Source organism: Hylaeus volcanicus, chromosome 1, assembly GCF_026283585.1.
Source record: "Hylaeus volcanicus isolate JK05 chromosome 1, UHH_iyHylVolc1.0_haploid, whole genome shotgun sequence".
NCBI classification, from domain to species: domain Eukaryota; kingdom Metazoa; phylum Arthropoda; class Insecta; order Hymenoptera; family Colletidae; genus Hylaeus; species Hylaeus volcanicus.
Genome location: NC_071976.1, coordinates 3,782,624 through 3,803,535, shown reverse-complemented (window position 1 = coordinate 3,803,535; position 20,912 = coordinate 3,782,624). Strand labels below are relative to the sequence as shown.

Below are 20,912 nucleotides of genomic sequence, written 5' to 3'. Positions count from 1 at the left end.
TAGGTTTAATTATCGCTGGCTCAATTAACCGTTGGATTCAATGAACAAGGGACTATCTTATCCGATGCTGCGAGCGAACAACTGTTACCTGGAAACCGATGAATCGCTCTGCCACGAGTTCGCGACTCCTCGAGAGAAATTTTCTAGGAATAGAGGGAACAATCGTGATTCGGGTCTCTGAAACCAGCGAATTACGTATGCAGATTGTGCTTTGTACGTTTGTTTTTGGTAGGACACAATTGTGGTCGAAACTTTTTGAATATTTACATTCTATACTTCGAGACAGGTGCTCTGAGTTGATAGGTGCTCAGGTTCTAGTTGTGACAGAGCTTTTTCTTGCTCTTTTAAATATATTGATTGTAAAAAGAGAGTTAGGCTTCTGTTTAAGATCGTTTACAAAACCAGGAACCAGGGAAGTGCAGAATTCTCAAATAATGAAGTTTTTCAGAGTATACTATATACGGAGTTTGTTAGGATATCCAAATGTGCGTGATAAATCAAAAGATATATGTTATTTAGGATTGGACTTTATAAAAAAGCGACTTTTTCCATTCAGGAAGCGATCTCAAAATGACGAGGTCGTTCGAATTCACATAAATTGTTTCTTAGTCTATAAAAACTTGCCCCGTCGAAGGCCATGCATAAAAATATCTTTTGCTATGATTCCCTTTATATCAGTGTTTAGCAACAAGTGGCCCATGAGTCGACCATCCCTCGGTGTCATAAGCGAGCCAATTATGAAATACAATCACAGAAAAATTATTAAGTAAAATCGAACAAGATTTGGCCAACATTAATTGTCCTGCATGTGTAAAATTAGACACATTGACACTTTATAGATGAGAAAGTAGACCATCACGTGAGATTACAGAAACCAAGATAGATGATCTTTGACACATAATTATTATTATAGACAGAATACTTTTAACCAGAGTGTTCCTTCCAATTCTCTCTGTTTCAACTGTAGGAATAGACTCCGACGTCTTCAGGGGAGTGAGTTATTCGGTTCAGCGAGTGTTGACATGAACGAAACTTTCATTCCACCAGGGCCCATTTATCTCGCGGCCAGGTAGACAGAACAGCAAGCAGGAAGACGACGCGTTTGGTCGTCATACCTCCATGCTGATACGCATCGCGACAATCAGCTCGTTAAAAATATTTACATAACCGACGCCTTACATCTGTTGCACGAACTGCGAGATAGGTTACGAAGATATCGCCGATGGATGCGAGGCAGCATCCCTGTGAGACTTAAACGAAATTATGTAGCTATCTTAAAAATAGGCAGTTAATAGCTTTCACAGTTTTGACGTGGAATTAACGACGACCCTGAGTTTTATGAGGGAAGTATTATAACGACTGGCGGGGTCCATTTGAACCTTTGGCTTTGTTAATAACAGAATAGCTGTTGTAAAAAAAACTCGTGTATGATTCATAAACGACCATTGCATCACCGTAGAGCGATGATTTAGCGCGGAATTTGGGTTGGAGGTGTCATTGGCCTGTATTCCTTTGAAGATGGCAATGAGAAAGATCGTTATCCCACGGAATACACGAGTTTGGTCTGGAAATATGCGACATGATACGATACAACGTCTGAGAGACGTGTTTCCAAGACGTCTGGTCTCCGAAAGTGGCGACATTGATTGGCCGCCCAGTTTGCCAAAGCTGATAGCTCCCAGACTCTTCTCTTTTGAGTTTAAAGAACAGGTCTCAGAGTAATAAATCAACAATTCAACAACATAAAGAATCACCTGGTCCACATTGTTCCTCAAAGTTTAATTTCTAAGCTTCGAGTAGTATTATCCAGATTTAAAATAAGGTTAAATAAATATAAAGTCCTTTAGAAACCTTTAATAATTTTTATATTCACAAGTTAATGCGCTGTAAATTCCAAAATGAAAAGTTTCAAATCGATAGCGCAACCAGTTTTCGTGGAATTAAATCGCGAATAACGCGAGCGACGCTTGAGTGAGTTCAATGCGTACGCCGCTTGGGTGACTTCAATGCGTGGTAAGCGCCATCGTCTGAGATGGAATGGATGCTAAATGGAAACTCCACATTTCGGTTATCTACGTAGCCGAGGATTCTACTACTAAATGGTAAAGGAAACTTTCTCGAATTTTAATTTGCATATTCCGATTTTGATTCTAATTTATTATCTTTCTTAGGCAATGCTTCTCTCCAATGTGTCACCCAAAGCAGGATAACTTTCATCGTTGAAACAGAAATTCGTGTTCTAGCAGAGTGAAAAATATTGTTCAAAATGGATGGAGGACCAAAGTTCGCATAACTTTATCGCTACGTCGTCTAGGTGCTTAACGTCTTGGAAATTCTAACGTATTATATACTATGCGTGCTTTGGGCATAAATCGTCCAACACTCGGAACTTATTTCTACCTAAGAGGAAAGGAAATTAACATGAAACATTGTTTCTTGTTATATTCTATTGTCTTTGTTTTAAATAGTATTATTCAACTCGATAAATTTATAATTAAATATAATATTTCCAGATACCAAAAATACCTCAAAAGGGATTGAAATAGTTTAAATAAATTAGTATTTTATACAACAAATTTCAAAGCATTCTTCTAATCAATGAAGTATTTGGTTCAAGAAAGTGATGATTGTCTATTTGAAAAAGACATTAAGCACTATTTCTTGATGGTATACGTATAAGGAGATCCTGTACGTAAATGGTTCATTGGCCCCTCGAGTATTTTATTAGGCAAGCGCATTCTGCTGTTACACTGAATCCGTTATTGATCGGAACTTTTTGCCCTCCAATCGAGAGGATCCTCCTCCGCTTCGTGCACAATCGATTATACAATATCGTCGCGCCTCACGACGAGCCGAGCAAAAAGGAAAAAGTCACGACCCGATGCACGAGCCTATACGAACTCGAACCGATTATCTAATGTCGTGGCATCTATATTTACAATGAGCAGAGGACACGAGGAAACCACTCAACGAAACCTGATCAACGGAAATTTCGCTGAAAGTATGCACGAACGAAATCGATGAGGACCGAAAGAGATAGAATCTTCATTATACAAACCTGTATAGACAATTCGTGTTAAGTATACATTTCTGGAACACAATATTTTAAATAACGAGAAATAGCGTCACTTGGTTGAATGTTTCAATGTATACAGTTTATTCACGTACATATTTATAATCAAACGTTTAGCTTCATGTATTAAATTCATTTAGTTAAATATCGACAGGGAACGAAAATTAAAACACGCTAAAAGGAATCCAAACAAGGAACTCTTTTTGTTGTGCACGTTGCATAATACAAAGTTGTCGAAGAGTATCTATTCACCTGTTTTCGCAGCTCGAACAAGTAAACGAAGAAGCTGCGCCCACGAAGGATGCGAAGATAATCGAGAACGTCAAACACGCCGACGTAACTACGCGGCAACAAGTCTTGGAGCACAAAACGAGCCTGCGTACCTTCGATTACGTCTTCGTTCCACAGCTTTCGATCAATTACAAGGATATAAAAAGTAGAAAAAAAATTCAAGCGCGCGCGCGTGACACAGACAACATAGATCTTCTCGGATCGCGGAGGACTCATCTTCTTCTCCTACCACCGCCGACTCGTTCCTCTCCGCCACGCTTCGAGCATTAGCATAAGCGATCGTCTTACGTAACACCGACCACTTTCTTTTTCAAAGCTCCTGCGTGTATTATCTTTCACCGTGCTCGCGTTAAAGTCGAACGGTTAGACAATGGGGAACGCGTTTTAACTTCTCCACGCGGAAGAACGTATAGACAAGGTCGCGTCGACGCGATGTATACTACCCGTTCTTCTTTATTTTTAACCTTTACGGCTTTGAATATATTTGCAAGATTTAAACGCATTGATTCCGTGAAGCGCGATGTTTTGATGATCGTGCAAATTCTAGCGCGAGGGATACGTGCCGCTGGAGCAATTAAAGTGTCGCCATTGCGCCATGGTGTCGACTTTGGAACGAAACTCGGACGTTGAATTGTTAATAATAACGTATGCCGAGTACCGAGAGTCTTAGAAGTGCGTTGAAACGTAAAAATAAATTATTGCTGGGTTTATCGAGGCCTCGAGCTAATTACAGTGGGTGTCTATTATTTTTGTTTAAGACTGTTTTGCTATAACAAGCGGGACCTGAAGAGTTGTAGGTCGTCGAAGAGTATTATTTAACGGTCAACGTTTTTCAAAATAAAGATTGGTCGATTGTGTCGGACTACTTGATGGAAAATAATGACACGAATTACAATCAATTTTCATGGGATACGGTGCCAATTACGTCTTACGTTGACGCGATTTCGATAGACTGAATCGACACGCCAAGGTTGCCATTTACATTGGCATTTACTTGACATTCTAAAAAGTAATTTGTCGAAAGAAATGACACTAATCGCTTACTTTTGGATTTTTTTTATCTCTGCAATAAAGTAGAATCCTTATATCTATTAAATCGACGACTGAACATTTGGAAATAAATAGACGATACCTAGACGATACCTAGAAGTATTCGTCTATTTATATTTCATTGCTGCAATATTTTTCAAAGTTCAAGTGCGAATAAATTTCAGGTAAAAATTGATGTACACGTCGAAGCTGGACAGACTCCTTCCATCTTCCATCGAAATTCAGCATTCGGGAGGAAACCTGTTGCGTGACCTCCGGATCTTCTGCCTTCGATCAATTTGTAAAATATGCAAACGCGCTGGAAGGTCCGCGGTGTCGAAACAGCAGACCAATTTCGATTTGTAGCGAGTTGCGTGTGGGGTCCTTTAGACGCTGGGAGCCTCTGTTACGTAACGCGAACCTTCAGCCATATCGATGAGCCGAAGATGTATCTCGTTGATTGTTCGTATATAAAATACAGCTTGCAACACTTCACGATAAAGAAGATCAAAATACTCTATATCCTTGTATATTCTATATCTAATTCATGTTGGAGTATTTGACCTGCTGTCCTCCTCGAATTAAGTGTGATAATGTAGAATAATGAAGAATGTTCCACGTAAACGTTACTTATTTTCAGATGAATTATCGAAATTTGCAAAGACCTGTGTGTTGTTCCATTACACAATAATGTAATAGTGGTGTCTTTCAGCTCTTCTACCTTCCATGTATAAATAGTTGCAATACCTAGTTATTATTATTATCCTGAGAAATTAGATTGTAATTCAGTCTCTACTTCATAATCTCCCCTTCAGAACAATTTGCTGCCTGGTCCCCATAAGGAATCGTTCTCTGGACTCGGTATACCCTCAGCACACGTGTTTTCTGAGGGCTTCCCGACGTTGCACCCATTGTTCCATCCAATTTTGGTCAGGCTCCCGAAGACCTGGCGAGACGCGGTCATGGTGAAACCGCGATTTTCGCTCTTGGCTGCTCTTCCTCGAATTCCTGTCTGACATTCACCGCCTCTTCCATTGTCGGTCATCGTTCTGCCACCGCCACCTGGCCAATGCCACTCGGGGATTTCGACATCGTGGCCCAGGAGAATATTCGGGTGCCAGCAGAACGTTGGAAGGGGCAACGTTCGTATCGAAATCCGACTATAAAATCTCCCCGTGGACCACCACGGGTTCAGTATCGTGATCTAGCTCACCTCAGGGTCGCAACCGTCTCATCTTCCTCGAGGAGCAAGAAACAAATCCAACTCGACCAACCATGAAGCTGGTGCGTGTCCACTTCGTCTAGTAAACACACACAACCGGATACACGAGTGAAATTTAACAAATTCTGAATCATCCACGTGCTCGAAATCATTGTTCACGATCGTACTGTGGTTACGAGCGCGTAATTAACGCGCCGCTAGGCATCGTTACGTACCATTTAACGATACACTGATACCGTTCGCAATTGCTCGGTTAAATCGCTATCATTGTTCTCCCGATGAGATGCAGGAACGCCGTGGATTTGTTTTAAGAAAATCGCTGGATAACGGATCTCGGTTTTACGTAAGAAAACCAGATGGAAGACCGCGGGGATGGGCAAAATCTTTATCTAGATAACGAACGTGAATGGAGATGAAGCTACTGCTGAATTAAAATTACAGTTTTAGAATTAAATATTTCACGTTGAGTCGACACGAATTTTACAAGTTATCTATTTAGTGATCAGAAAAGGTCCAAGTGATTACAGGTGTTTACCTAGTCTCTACACCCATTTATTAATAATAAAAGTCGAATCAAATTCTGTCCATTTCTAGTTCTATTAGTCGACGCGTGCCTCGAGAATTAGCGAGATTCCTTCAGCCAACCTCCACCAACACCTTTCGTCTCCATTTCCTGGTGCAGGTGTTAATCGTTCGCTTTTCTTCGCAGATCGTTGCTTTCGCCTTCGTCGTCGCCGTCGCGTACGCTGCTCCACAGGGCCTGCACCAGGACGAGGTGGTGCTAGTAAAAGAGACACCTTCCGACAACGTCGGCCTCGGAGGTTACAACTACGGCTACGAGCTCTCGAATGGCCAGTCTCACCAAGAAACCGCTGACGTGATCAACGCTGGAACCGAGAACGAAGCACTCGCTGTTCGTGGAAGCTTCACTTGGGTCGATCCTTTGACCAATGTCAGATACACGGTCAATTATGTCGCTGATGAGAATGGTTTTCACCCACAGGGCGAGCACATCCCCTCGTAAATTGTACCTCTCGTTTAAATAAATTTCGCTCTTAAGTACCTGGCTACCGAATCAATCTTCTATTATAATTTCTTTAATTTAAGTTACATCACCATTCCTAGATTACTATTCCCCTGCTATTTCTACGTTATTCCTCTGTTATCAATTTTTAATTAAGTTACGTATGCTTTTTGCATACTTTTAATCATGGAAACTCTTAAGAAGACGAGATCTACGTTAAAATGATGAAACTATAAATTGAGATCATTATTTTATAATTGAAACAATGTTTGAAAGTGATCGTAGTATTAAAAAATATATTATATAGTATTTAGTATATCAACTATAAGATTATTTTTAGTTCAAATAGATGATCTAATATCGATAATCCTACACTTATTAAAATTAATACCTAGTCAACACTGTAGACGCACAAAAACTAGGTATCGATACAAGATGAGAAATTAAAGTTTACGTTTAGAAATAAGTCTGTCGTCAGAATAGAAATTGATAGGTGTACGCAATAAAATGTTTTACAAGTATAATTTTGTCTATGCAATTTTTATTACGTTTCCTAGTATTTGTGAATAATAGAGTAAACAACAATAGAGCAGAACAAAATTAATCAAAGAATTCAGGACAATGCAGTGTCCATACAGATCAGCTGAAAATGAAACAAACTAACAAACAAAAAATGATGAATGGAGACTACTTCAGAAAACCAAGATTTCATTGATACTTCGCTGCATCAGTCGACCCAGAGATAGTGTCACCCAACTTGTCTACATAAAATTTATTTCCCTCTAGGATTCACAGATATATAGACACATAGCTTCACAATGAATAGCATGACAACCTTCGGAAGCACCTAAGACACCAATTAATCCAGTCTCGAATGAACTTCTACGACTAGAATACCTCAAGAATAAAATAAATCAGCGTAAGATGAATTGTAATAGGGGCGATAATGTCGCGAGAAAAAAGCATTGAGGAGCTTGTTAGCGCCCGATGTCCCACGAAGTGTCAATTTCATGTATTGCCACAGACTGTTCGCGATGATGAGCAACTGCGGAGATAATTAGGCGGTTGATGAGTCGATGTCGTAATGGTATGCGCCGTAAAAGTTCGTATGACCGGTTTTCCTTGATTCGTCGATAACCGATGTTTGGAAATCGATTATTCCCGCGGTACCTTCAGGGCTCGGGGTTCGTCTGACGTATCTTTCCCAAAGGACGTGGATGAAGACTGTCATCATTGTCGAACGATAGGATTTATCGATCGTCTTATTGGGTACATCGCATCGACATGGGAATCTATAAATATACAGATGACATTTTATTATGCGCATTATTTTGCAGATTCTACTATTATTAACCATCCGAAAGGTTACGTCTGCGGTTAATGTCTCTCTACCTTCGTTGCAGAAGGGAAAAGGTGACAAGGCGATAGAGTGAAATTATAGTTTAGAAATGATACTTCGATTTCGATAGATCACACAAAGGAATTTCTTCTCTTACGTCTTTGTTCTTCGATTTTCCTCCGTTATCGATGGATTTCATTATTTAATATCGTTCATGAAATACCTTTCAATTCCTATGTATTTTCTTTTATTAATAGAGATTTTTACATGAATTAATTTAGTCCTGAGTCCTTTTTGTATCGATACTTCTTACGTTAAATCTCACTTTAGTATACTAATATATAACTTTAATAACTTAACGTGATTCTTCTTTTCGCGTTTAAGTAACATTGGGTCCTGGCTTGTAAAATGTAGATTCCTACCACGCAAATAATTTCACAGTTCCGTGGCTTTTCGAACGACCGATGCGAAATGCTATAAAAAAAAATTGGAGAACTGCAATTTCGCCAGAGGCTCGCAGACTTTTACGACGAAGGTCAGCCTATGGAACGATCAGACCCCTAATATAACAAGGAAAGGTGAAAGGTGAATTTATCGTGGACCAGTGCGAATTTTGGCAGGAGGAGGATCACTATAAATTTCGTGTCGATTCGGAGGATCCACATCAGTCTTCTAGATCAGACAAGCCACGCACACCTCCAACAAAAATGAAAACCGTACGTATTTCAGACAGCGGTGCAGTGATCGTGAATTCGATTCTATCTCGATCTCGATTTTAATTGATATTAATCAAAGTGAATTTAAACTATCTATCTATTTAAACAATCTATAATATACATATTGCTACATAAATTCTAATATGATTGTTAGCATACGTGGTACAAACACATAAATTGTAGAATATATTCAATGTATTAGGTTATCCCAAAAGTTTCTTTCGCTTTATTAATAAGTAATACATGCACAATAGTTTATGTTTTATGTTACATTACTGAATTGTGCACGATTCATTTTGCTCCATTACTGTTACAACATGAATATCTATGAAATTAGATTGTCTATTTATAGAAACACGACCACATAAAATAATTGAGTGCAACTCGAGAAAGAAACTTTCGGGACAACCTAATACATAGCGGTATATTTTTTTCACGTTAATACCGTATTTATACCTGTCTTGGTACCGTATCGCTGGACACCATAAATGCATAAAATCCACAGTCTAATCATTACTAATTTTGAACAGATAGAACAGTATCAAATATGATAATTATTTTCATTCTATTTATTTAGTGCAAACATGAATTATATAATCTTCCTTTGCATCAGGTGACCAATAAGGACTCCATAATGTCAACTTTTTCTATAAACAATTTACATCGTCAATCAATAACCGTATTATTCATAAATTCTACCACAGTCTAATACATTATTTTATTTTTTTCCAGATCATTGTTTTTGTCGCCGTCGTCGCCGCCGTTATGGCAGCCCCAGCAACCGTAACAGGTCCCACCCTGGTTCGTCAACAAGATCAAGAGATCGTGCTCCTTAAAGAGAGTCCTTCCGATAACGTAGGCCTAGGCAATTACAACTATGGCTACGAGCTTTCCGACGGACAATCTAAACAAGAATCCGCGGAGCTTGTCCCGTCTGGTGGTACCGAGGGTCCTTTCCTCAAGGTTCACGGCAGCTTCTCGTTCGTCGACCCAATTACCAACGTTGCGTACACGGTGAACTACATCGCTGACGAAAATGGTTTCCACCCCGAAGGCGCACATCTTCCCCACGCTTAAACTTCACAACCCTTCGACGAATAAGAGATCAACAATTGCCACGATACACTGGACAACAGTTACACTGGAAAATAAATACGAATTACTTTGACTTTCTTCTTCGAGGTCAGCTGTACATATCACACCTATGATCGATATCAAGCCCAGTTCTGTTAATGTTTAATGTTAATGTTAATGTTTAATAAATTAGATAACTGTGCATCTGTGTTCTACAATTAACATCTATCCTTTTTAAGAAATCTCTTTGACATAACAAGTGTTTTACAGTAAAATCATCGCTTAAATGAAACATAAGCTGGTAAAAAGAATCACGTACATATTTTAAATTTGGCGGTTTTTTTTTGGTCAATTTAGATAGCGGCGCCATCGGCGGCAAAACGCCCAAGTTTGTAGTGAAAATAGTTTCCTCTATTTTGACTAGATGGCGCCAGTAACTAAAGGGGTCGTTAATTATTCAGAAATCAAATTATAACTATTCATAGAAATGATAATCTGGCATATTAACTATTATATCGCACTTTTATAAAACAACAAATTGTATTAATTAGGCATTTATAAAAAGAAAATATTCAGTTAGAAATTTTTAGTGGCTCTATCTAGTAATAACAATGGGAACTATTTTTTACTACAAACTTGGGCGTTTTGACACCGATGGCGCCACTAGTACTAAAACCGCTCACTCAGCCGCTCAGTTAGCTGTGTCGCACTTAACCATTATATTTGACACGTCGCGTCCCGTGTGTATTTACTTCACACAATATGAATTATTTTTGTGATACCTTTTATTGAACTTGTTGATTTTGTTAGATCGTTTGCAAATATTGAACGAGCAGCTACAATGTTCCCTGGCGACGACGACAGACTTCCCGTGACAATCGTGTCGTCGGAAGTTTTTTAACCTACGTGTCAATTGGGGTTAGAATCGCGCAAAGCGGTCGTGCGATGCGGTTGATAAAAATTAGCTAAGCATGCCGAAATTTCGAATGCTGCCGCGAACATCGCGGATCGTGGCATTGTGTTCTGCCGCGAATTTTATAAACGCTGCGGATCGTGTTATAATGCCTATAGCAATCGTCCGTATGACGGATGAATTCAAATGGAATTTGCATTGGCAAGGTTGGATACTTTCCGCGTTTGCCGTTGGTTATTTTACTAGTCAGGTACGATGGAGTATTTGATATTCAGATAACTCGTTATTAACTCACACTTACGACTTTCCACTCCATTTTAATTTAACGAATTGTTGAGTATCCGTTAGGGAGCATATTGTTTCTTACCATACCATATGTGACAAGTTTCTCTAATCTTTCTGTCCAATTAGATTATTGGTGCAAATACTGCAAGCCGGTTTGGATGCAAAACGGTACTAATGTTAGCGGTGCTACTATGGTCTATTAGTACAGTCATTACTCCAATTTTGGCACAATCAGTTCCATTGCTCATAATTTGTAGGGTAGTTCTAGGACTGGGAGAAGGTCTAGGTAAAGTATGGTTACATGTAGAATACTGAAACTTTGTTTTGGTAGATCTAGAATTATATTCTTTGTAGGTCTGCCAGTTATTTTTCACTTGTTTGCTCATAATGTTCCTGTAGAGGAACGTTCTCGTGCATTTGGATACCTTGTAGCTGCTGGTTCAGTTGGACAAGTAGTTGCATCTATTGTAAGTTTCATTAGTCTATAATTTACTTATGTGCCCTGATTAATGAATTTCATTTAAAATACACAAAATGCTTTCAGTTGTGTGCAAATTTAGCATGGCAAACAGGATTTTACTTATTTGGATCTTTTGGTATCATATGGGCGTTTTTATGGCTAATACTGTATCATGAAACTAATTCCCAAGACGAGATTCCATTATTTGTACCTAAGGTAGTTACTCTGTTTTTTAAATTAGTAGTCAATGTAAGAACGAGTCCGAGCGACTAACCGACGGTTTTTTATTTTTCAGGTAACGCAAAATAGAAGTTTGCGTTGGATCGAATTTATTTCACATTGGCCTTTATGGGCACTGTACATAGCACATTTCGCAATGAATTGGAGTAACTACATAATAATGCAATGGTTGCCAACTTACTTGTCCAGAAATCTGTCTGCTAATAAAGAAAGTATTAGCTTGACAGCGCTTCCCTACATTGTAAATTCTCTCGTTGGTATCGGTAAGTATCGTCTAAGTTGTATTTAATATAAAAGCCGTACAATTCTTGTAGGAATAATATATTGTTCTCTTGCAGTTGCTGGACACAGTGCCGACAATCTCATACAGAAAAGGTGGCCCATCTTGTCCGTGAGAAGATTAATGACGAATATAGGCCTAGTCGGTCCCGGCGCATTTTTATTAGCGTTCTGCGCCGTGGACAACCTACTTGCTGCAGTGATGTTAATATTAAAACTTACTATGTAAACTACCAAATAACTTTTATTATTAATTTCGACTTTCTCTATCGTAGCTTCGTTTCGATATCCATGGGACTTTGCGCGTGTAACTCTGCTGGCCATCTTAGCAATCACGCGGATATAGCACCAAATCACGCGGGAATTACTTTTGCGGTTTCCAATACCATCGTAAGTATCAAGTTTAATTAACATTATTTGAATAAATACTATCTGTTACGAATAAGTAAAGGAAACAATCGATTGTATTTTCTGATTAGGCAACCATACCAGGTATCCTGTGCGGACCATTGACGGCTGAATTGGTGACTGCATCGAGCGGTCGATGGATGCCCGTTTTCGTTTTGGCTGCGGCGATCAATTTCACGGGGGCCATCATATATCAGAGTCACAGCTCTGCGCTTCCAGTATTGTGATATGTTCCGTCGGGAAGGACTGTTGCGAGTGACCATCGTCAAACTCTGAAGATTGATACGACCATTAAAGAACTTGCTGCGAAAATATACCTTCGAATCGTGTTTGTCGTTCATGATCTTTTTAAAAAAAATTTTAATCGGAACACCGGTATAGCACATTTGTACATCACACGTCGGTTATTCACAAACGTATCAGAATACGGAGTATGTATGCTGTGAGAAAATTTCATACTCTTGTTCAGTTTACAGTTGCAACGTCAGTGCGGATCGTTGTTTTTACAAATAGTGCCATAGCTTTATGCACACGGTGGAATTGGTTGATCGTGTTAATTATCGAATGTAAAATACAGCCTAATTAATTACGACTTTTTCAAATGTTTTTTAACAATGATCTGGGAAGGATTTTGTGATACGTTCAGACATAATATTAACAAAAACAAATGAAATATTCATTTGTCATATAGAGAATGAATGTATATTCTGTATAACATAAGACTGTATATATACATAGAAATTTACCTGTCACATATTATACATTTAAATGTCTTTAAAGCACCGTCAACATAAAGATATTATTAATGATTAAGCAAACAATGTATTAGAATATATGACAAAAAATATGTTTTCTATAATATGTAAATTACATCTGTAAAAAGAATAGTTAACCTTTAATTTTATTATTTTTAATATTCAATTCTACATGGGTTTCAGTGAAGCATCCTTTTTCAAATAATCCGACTGGAGCACGCGTGACAATACATTTCGAGGCAGACCAGTACTCGATGTATGCATTCCCATTTCTATGAAAGCGTTTTCCCTGAGAGTGGGTGTCGTTCCAGTTTGTATCGAAGTATCAAAGCATGATGCGTTACTGTCTCGCACTAAACGATCATCTTTCCTTGCAAATAGATTTTCTGTATCTGGTTCCTTGGATGCTTTACCACTTTCAGTTTTCACATCCATTATCGAACTTTCTACACCGATGCTTCTAATTCTTGAGCAATCTTTTACATTACGATTTTCAATTCTCACCCCAGGGAGAGAATCTTCTCCTAACGGAGAATGCTCCTCGTAGTCACGATCCATGTCGTAAAAATCGAAAGATTGCACGTTTAATTTCTCCATCATTCGCGCCAGGTCCTCTGGGGACGAAAACAATTCTTTTCTCTCCGACTCCTCGTTGTTGACAAAGTTCCTCTCTGCATCGCTGATGTAGTTCTCCAAATATTGCTCTATGTCGGAACTCATCTGTTTTCTATTCCCTCGAGTCCCTTTTCTGAAGTTCATCGATAGACCACTCGATTTAAGAGCATCCTTGACGTTCTTAGTGCTCGTATTAGAGAGCAGAGATCTCATTTCAAATTGTTTGTCCGTATGGATGCTTTTCAAGGCGCTGCTTGGAGCACCATTCGAAATTTCATCGACTATTCTTTTGTCGGTTAACTTCTCGTAGGGACTTCCCTTTGGGAAAAGTACTTCCCTGATTTCATCAACTTTCTCTTCGTACAAAGATCGAGGAGCAATTAACGCCTTGTTCGCGCTTCGCTGCAAATGCTGGTTCGATTTTGGATCCATGTACGATCTCTGAATTCTGTCTATCTCTCGTGACATCTTGTCCAGAGTGTCGTACAATTTTTTGCTTCGAGTACCCGAGATGAAATTCTTCCCTTTGGCCCATCGATTGCCAGCTCTCAACGAGTGCCAGTCTGATTTCACTTTCTCTACTTCGCGATCGATCTCGCTGACGGGATTCCGTTTTCCTTGAGGGGCGAAATTTAGTCAGAAACGTAGTGGAACAATAAGGATATTTATTAGAGTATTGTAATACAATCTCACGTCTTTCATCGCGATCCATGGCCAGTCCCTCTGTTCTCCCTTGCTGTTTTATATTAGGTAAATTGGTGCTCTTGTTATAATTTGTTACATCTTCCAGTTTTTCGAATTTGTTTGGAGCGGAGTCACAGCGCGATTGCAATTTAGGTAGAACAGCCGTACTCGACAGATGGGCTCGACCATTGCCAGAGAAATCTGGAAATATATGACTGCTTAAACGTGGGTCTCTTAAGTATAAGTATTACCTAAGTATTTTTGATAAATAAATAAATCGGTCGATAGAAGTTTACCTCCTTGGCCAATGTTAGAGGAGCTTTGAGATCCTGCTGGAGCAGAGCTTTTCGAACTTGATTTGGGATTTCCGAATGGATTGAACTCGTACACGAAATTGTGCGTGGCGGTAACCCTCGTTGGCTTCCTCCCTTTTCTGGACACACTTTCTGTAGACTGTTAGTGTTTTCCACGGCATTACAAGCGATTTTAGAATATTAATACAAATTTAATTTAACGCATCTAACTTTGTTTAATTTCCATCTTGGCGCTCTCCTTTCAACAACATCCGTATGCAGCTGGGCCTTCTTGCATTTAAAATGTTGCTTCAATTTGCAGCGATGGAAATCCACGTCAGAGGTGATTCGATCTTCGGGACTCGTTGATGTCTGCGTTTCTTTCTTATCAATTTTGACCAGGCGCGGCCTGCGAAGTTCCACAAATCAGTCGTTTCCAAAGCATCGCAATTCGACTACGTTCTTTTTCTTTAGTGAGCGTACTAACATTATGTCTGTACACTTTGTTTGCCCGGTCAGCGTTATGAAAACAAACGTGAATTAAACATACTCCATTATCGTTCAACTACATAAATAGCCACAGTTCACGATAAAACAGATCTTACTTGTTGTAAATATTGGCTCTCACGTAATCCTCGATGATTTGCTCCGGTTCGACAAAGTGTTGGAAATTGAATACAACTTCTTTCCCTTTCTTAGAGAAAATGGGTCCCTGGCGAACGGGTTTCCTCTTAGTGGAGCTCCGAATATGTTTGTACCAAGTCTTACGATCGCTAAAAAAAAGCACATTGTATTTCTCCTTGGCGACTTCAACTCTCAAACGCAACATTTAACGGTGTACCTATCGTGACGAGAAGGCGATACCGAGTCTTTGAATTTATCAGCCCTTTCCTTGCTCTGTATTTGCTGCTCTGTGGCTCCAATGAACACTGACAATCCGTTGATGCGTTTGATCTCTTCACGATTCTGTACCTTGGACGCTGACGAGGTCTCAGGGTACAATGGCAAAAAAGTAGGCACGCAATGTGGTCTGTTGCAACTTGGGAACCCCTCGAACACCCTCGCCAGTTCCAGAAGTAATCCTTGGATCCCCTTTTATCTTTCAGAAAACTGCTGCGCGCTCGTAACCTGTCCGAAACATGTTTTGGTTGGGAATATCGTTTCCAGAAACGAAATAAAAGAATGTTTCGTGTCACGCGAACTTAGCAAAGCAAGGAGAACCGAGGAGAACCGAGGAGAACCACGAAGAACATCTGAATACGCACTCAATGATGGCGTTTCCAAATTTCTCTTAACCCTACCAAAATTATATTCTCTGCACGAAACAGTTTATAATCGTTCCCTGACTCTATCCCCTTGCAATCTTGCAACATTATCGTGACAATGCTCGCAACGTTCGATGCAGATCAACTTTACGACGGATCTTTGCAGCCCGAGGTAAAACCTCTTCAGGAGTTTTCGAAGGTAAACGGAGTTCAAAGGAAAAATGAGAACTCTTCAGCGTCGATTAGGCACATTCAGAATCTTTCGAGGGACGAAGCGCAGATAAGCATCACGATGAAGACGAGGAGCATCTCTGATCTGCAAGGAGGGAACACCTCTTCAGGTACCACTGTGGTGACAATGCATTCCAAATCGACCTTGAACAGAAAGGACATAAAGAATAATTTGCCTCAATCGCCGTGCCAAAATTCTCCGAGACGAGGAAATGAAGTTTCTAAAGATAACGTCGAGGAGCGCCTTACATCGAAGGCTCCTGACTTCTCGACACCCTCGAAGAGCCCTTATTCGTCCAAGAAGCAAGGAAGCTATTTATCTTCCCACAACGCACGCAAAATCGAAGACAGACTCATTGGAGACGCTCTCTTCAGTTGTCCTTTCGAACTGGTGGAGATCTATCCTTGTAATAAGGATTTGGGTTTCAATAGACGATTCTCTGACGCAAGTCGAAAGGGAAGCTCGATGAGGTCCTTTCCTAAAGAGGACAACGAATCGTCGAAATCCTCTATCCTGGGAGAGGACGTTTTCTCCAAGGTAGGATCGAGTACGTTCAACAGTGCCACGCACGATGGAAACTCTGTGAACTCGAGCGAAAGCGGAATTTCGAAATGGATGCTCGACTTGAACAATTCTAGCGGCTACGAACACTTAGGAACCGATTTTTCGTCGATGGAGAATGCAGTTATCGATACGAGAGACAAGAAACCGACTGAGAAAAGAACGATGAACGCAGATAGTTTGCTATCGACGAAGAGTACGGTGGTAGAGGTAAAAGAAAAGAGGCTTAAGTCTGAAAGAAGGAACGTAGATGCAGACATGTCTTCACTTGCAGTGATTGATGTAAAAGAAAGAAGACTGAGCTCTGAAGGAAGAACTGTAAATATATCTCCAATAGAGACTACAAAAATAAAAGAAAGCACACCAAATTCAGTAAGAAGACACATGGATACCAAGAATATGTCGTCGGTGGAAAGTACAGTGAACGATATGGAAGAAAAGAGATCTGATTCTTCGATGAAAAACACAGCGATTAATTCAAATGAATTCGGTACAATGAATTCCGACAGAAACAATGAGAAGAGCATAAAGGTAATTATCGAGAAGCGTAAACCAGAGAAAAGCGATGTCAGCTCCGATGAGATCCTACCCAAGAAGAGTAAAATCGATACAACGTTGACGGGGGATCCTGAAAAGAAAATGGCGAAGTTGTTAGTCGAAGATTTTAAGTCTCTTAACGTGGAACAATCGAATGTTAATTACGGGGATGCAAAGATATGCAAACTTCTTACGAAAATCTACGAGCAGCTGTCCAGCGATTGGGAAAGGATGGAGTCCATCAGGACGAAACAACATGGCGACGTTTCTGTCGATTCTATTTGCTCGAAGATGACGTTGCGACTGTTAAACAGTACCATTCAAAGGTACACTTGAGAATGACTCTTTTTAGTTTTGACCTTCTTTTTCTGAAAAGTTTGGCCAAAAAAATAAATTTAACATAAACTGAACATTCAACAAATTTAAAAGCTGTTCTCAACAGGTGCAGGAATTATATTTACGGTGCGAACGACAGTTTCAAAGCTGAATCGGAGATCACAGAACTTTTTTCACAGTATGTCGTCCAGTTGGTGAACGCTGTGAACAAAAATAAACTCGTCATCGAACAACACGGTGAAAAACATTTTCCTGGACCAAATAATTATTCATATTCTGAGTATAACGAATCTTTTTCACTTACAGAATGTCGCCTAGAGCACATGCAACCAGAGTTACTTTGGGAAAAGAGTGCAAATGAAGAAGTAAGCCTTAATATACGCTCAGCATTTTCATCTTTCGGTGAATTTACAAAATACTTCTAATTTATTCAGAGAAGGATTCTGAACGATGACGCTACGTTCTGGGACCGCTGGACACGCGAGATAGGCTGCGTGATAGGATCCATCTTCAGCTCAATCGAACGAGTGATAGCTGTGAACGAAGAGAAGGAGAATGTGCCAAATCCTCGACAATACAATTCAACGAATCGTAGGCCGACGAATATGGTTGCTAATGATAGAAAGTAATTGTTGTAACAATTAATGCTTATCGTGAATAGTAAATAATCCTCGTGTATTTAAATAGTGGGTTAATTTTACACAACGAAGTTGGTGTTTCAGACAGAAGCATGGAGTCCCACCAAAAATCACCAAGGTGAACCTTATGAAGAAAGAGAGTTCCATCGAAACGCAGATGTCTGTCTTAAATTCGAATAATCAGGTGATACAATCAAAATCCAAGACGTCTATGAAACAGGTGATTACTCCCAGAAGTCGAGAGACCAAGTTGGCACCCCAAGGTGATGAAAAGAAGCTACTTTTAATTTTTAAAGCATCTCATTATCTAGTTGACAGTGCAAGGAAGAAAATAAATATTTGAAAAATAAAGAACGTGAGAAATAAAGTGAATGGAAAAAATGAGAATGTAACAATAGAAAGATCTTTGATCTGTCTTATCTTTAGAAGCCGTTCAAAGCAAAATCGTCGAGAAGAGGACGAACGATAAGGGAAGACTGGCGAAGAAGCCAACGTTGAGCGCAAATTTCAATCAATCGAAGCAGCCAATCTCGCGACAGAAGCACCGTGCATCTAGCAATCCCCAGCCAGTTTGGAGACCTGGTGGATCGGTGAAACTTCCATCGTCGAGTAGCGCAACGACGATGATGCAAAAATATCGCCCATTCTGTCACACCAAGGAGAAGACCAATCAACCAAACGAAAATATAAAGTGAGAGTATAAAGTTCTCTTCTACTTCTTCTTCTGATGCATTTTTTTTAAATAATCGACGAAAATTCTCACGCAGAATGCCTGCTAACAAACGTGGAGATTCGTTGGACCGTATCGTATCCAAGAAGAACTTGTTGAACGTTCAGAAAACTGTAGACGATAACGGCAAGCGTACGACGAAGACGTGCAACAATTTTATGTAAGTTGCAATATTAATAGGTGTGGAAAAGCTCATATATCGTACTCATAGTTCAAAGAAAACAATAATTAAGGATTCAAGTTTATCGAATTTCCAATAACAGTTGGCTTCTTTTTCAAAGCAACGTTTTACTAAGAATACATTCATCGTGCTTCATTTTCCAAATTTTATTTTCAGAGAGTCGAGACAGAGACGAGTTGCGAGCGAATCCAGGAAAAGGGTGTCCCAAGAAACGTATTCGATGAAGGATATGGTGTGCAATCTGGAACCAGACGGTTCCAAGGTCTCTAGCAAGAGAAGCAACACAAGTTTGAAGACCAGCCCCAGACTGAAACTAAGACCAGGAATTCTGAGAGCCTGGTCGAAAGGCTGCAACGAAACTCTGCATCATTCAGAGTCTGCATGCTCGAAGAAATGCGAGAAGACGTCGTCGTGGGAGAAGATGGGTCGACAGAAGAGCTCGAAGGAATCAAGAGTTCTTCAGGTACTGGAGGATATTATAAAATCCACGCCAATAGAGAAAACAGGGGACAAGAATGCTCAAAACGTAGTGGACTGTTATCGTATTCGAGCTGAAACAAATTCTCATCGTTTGAAGGAGCCAACAGGTGTCAAGGAAGAAAATAAAATTCACGAGGAAGTGCCTACGAGGGATGTCGACTCCATCCTTCATAAGAACGATCATTTAATAAGAAAGCTTCCAGAAGCTTCTGTGACCCATGATTTTGCTCCACTTCCCATTGTAAATGACAAAGAAGATGTCAAGGATGTTAGAGTAGGTGTCGATCTAAAAAAATCCCCTCCGTATTCCAGTTTCATTTCCATAGCAAGTGCAAGCTGCATGGCAGACTTCAGCTCGAGCTCAGACTGTGCAACTGCAGTTGAATCTTCAAAGTGCTGCCAGACGTCCTTCAACTCTATTTTCTCGTCCACGTCGAATTTGGAACAGAAGGAAGAGAAGTCCAGAAGGCACGCCAACTTACAGGTATCTTTCATTGATCGCATCGACGATCCACAAGAGTGTAACAAAGAAAAATCTAAGAATCTGATTGATAAAGAGAAGTCTAAGAATGCGTCAGTTGTCGAAGAAGAAACATTCAAGGATCTACCTGTCGTCGGAGTAGAAACACTCAAACCATCAGCAGCTAGAAAAGAAGAGACCAAGTGTCCATCGCCCACAAAAGAAGAAAACTTCAGCTTATCGCCTGTTACAGAAGAGAAATCAAGAACGAATCCTCATTCACTGTCGTTGACCATACTGAAAGAATTTCTTTGCAGTCAGGGCGTTGACGTAGACTTGGTGAACAGAGCTGAACAGCGTCTGAAAGACAGACAGAAGACACGTAAATGTTCAAGGAAGTCTGTCAGCTCTATCGATGCCACTGTTCCAGATGTTACAGACAGTTCAGTGACAATGTTGGAGAGAGTCACTGAGAGCAAGAAAGAAGATTTTAGCCTCACAGGTAAACAAAAGGTAATTGGTAAGATTTCGAATGAATTTATTACAAAAAAACTCGATGCTGAAACATGTACAGAGAGGAATATCAGCGACGCGTCTTCTCAGACTAGTTACCAATGGACTACAAGCAAAAGCTTGCAAACTATTCCTGAGGAGATCATTTCGAAGAAACATCAGGAGATGGAAACACAAACGGAAATTACTTCAGTTAAGCACGTGGTCAGCGAGTGTCACGAAAAGACACCTAAAAAATGCAAAAACTTTAGAAACATTTCTTCTATGACAGACTCTCCT

The 20,912-nt window shown here is 39.8% G+C and overlaps 3 protein-coding genes across 3 annotated transcripts; all 3 read left to right on the top strand.

Moving 5' to 3' along the window:
* Positions 1 to 5,541: 5,541 nt before the first annotated feature.
* LOC128874236 (flexible cuticle protein 12-like) lies at positions 5,542 to 6,702 on the top strand. The gene is made up of 2 exons (XM_054118760.1): positions 5,542 to 5,677; positions 6,325 to 6,702. Exons 1-2 carry the CDS (start codon positions 5,669 to 5,671, stop codon positions 6,637 to 6,639), a joined length of 324 nt encoding a protein of 107 aa, XP_053974735.1. The 5' UTR covers positions 5,542 to 5,668; the 3' UTR covers positions 6,640 to 6,702.
* Positions 6,703 to 8,615: 1,913 nt separating this feature from the next.
* On the top strand, positions 8,616 to 9,824 carry LOC128875299 (larval cuticle protein 65Ag1-like). The gene is made up of 2 exons (XM_054120801.1): positions 8,616 to 8,694; positions 9,427 to 9,824. Exons 1-2 carry the CDS (start codon positions 8,686 to 8,688, stop codon positions 9,769 to 9,771), a joined length of 354 nt encoding a protein of 117 aa, XP_053976776.1. The 5' UTR covers positions 8,616 to 8,685; the 3' UTR covers positions 9,772 to 9,824.
* Positions 9,825 to 10,464: 640 nt separating this feature from the next.
* Positions 10,465 to 13,257, top strand: LOC128875240 (uncharacterized). The gene is made up of 8 exons (XM_054120675.1): positions 10,465 to 10,931; positions 11,093 to 11,252; positions 11,321 to 11,433; positions 11,511 to 11,642; positions 11,722 to 11,929; positions 12,005 to 12,149; positions 12,221 to 12,335; positions 12,425 to 13,257. The coding sequence occupies exons 1-8, from the start codon at positions 10,740 to 10,742 to the stop codon at positions 12,578 to 12,580; spliced, it is 1,221 nt and encodes a 406-aa protein (XP_053976650.1). The 5' UTR covers positions 10,465 to 10,739; the 3' UTR covers positions 12,581 to 13,257.
* Positions 13,258 to 20,912: the final 7,655 nt, after the last annotated feature.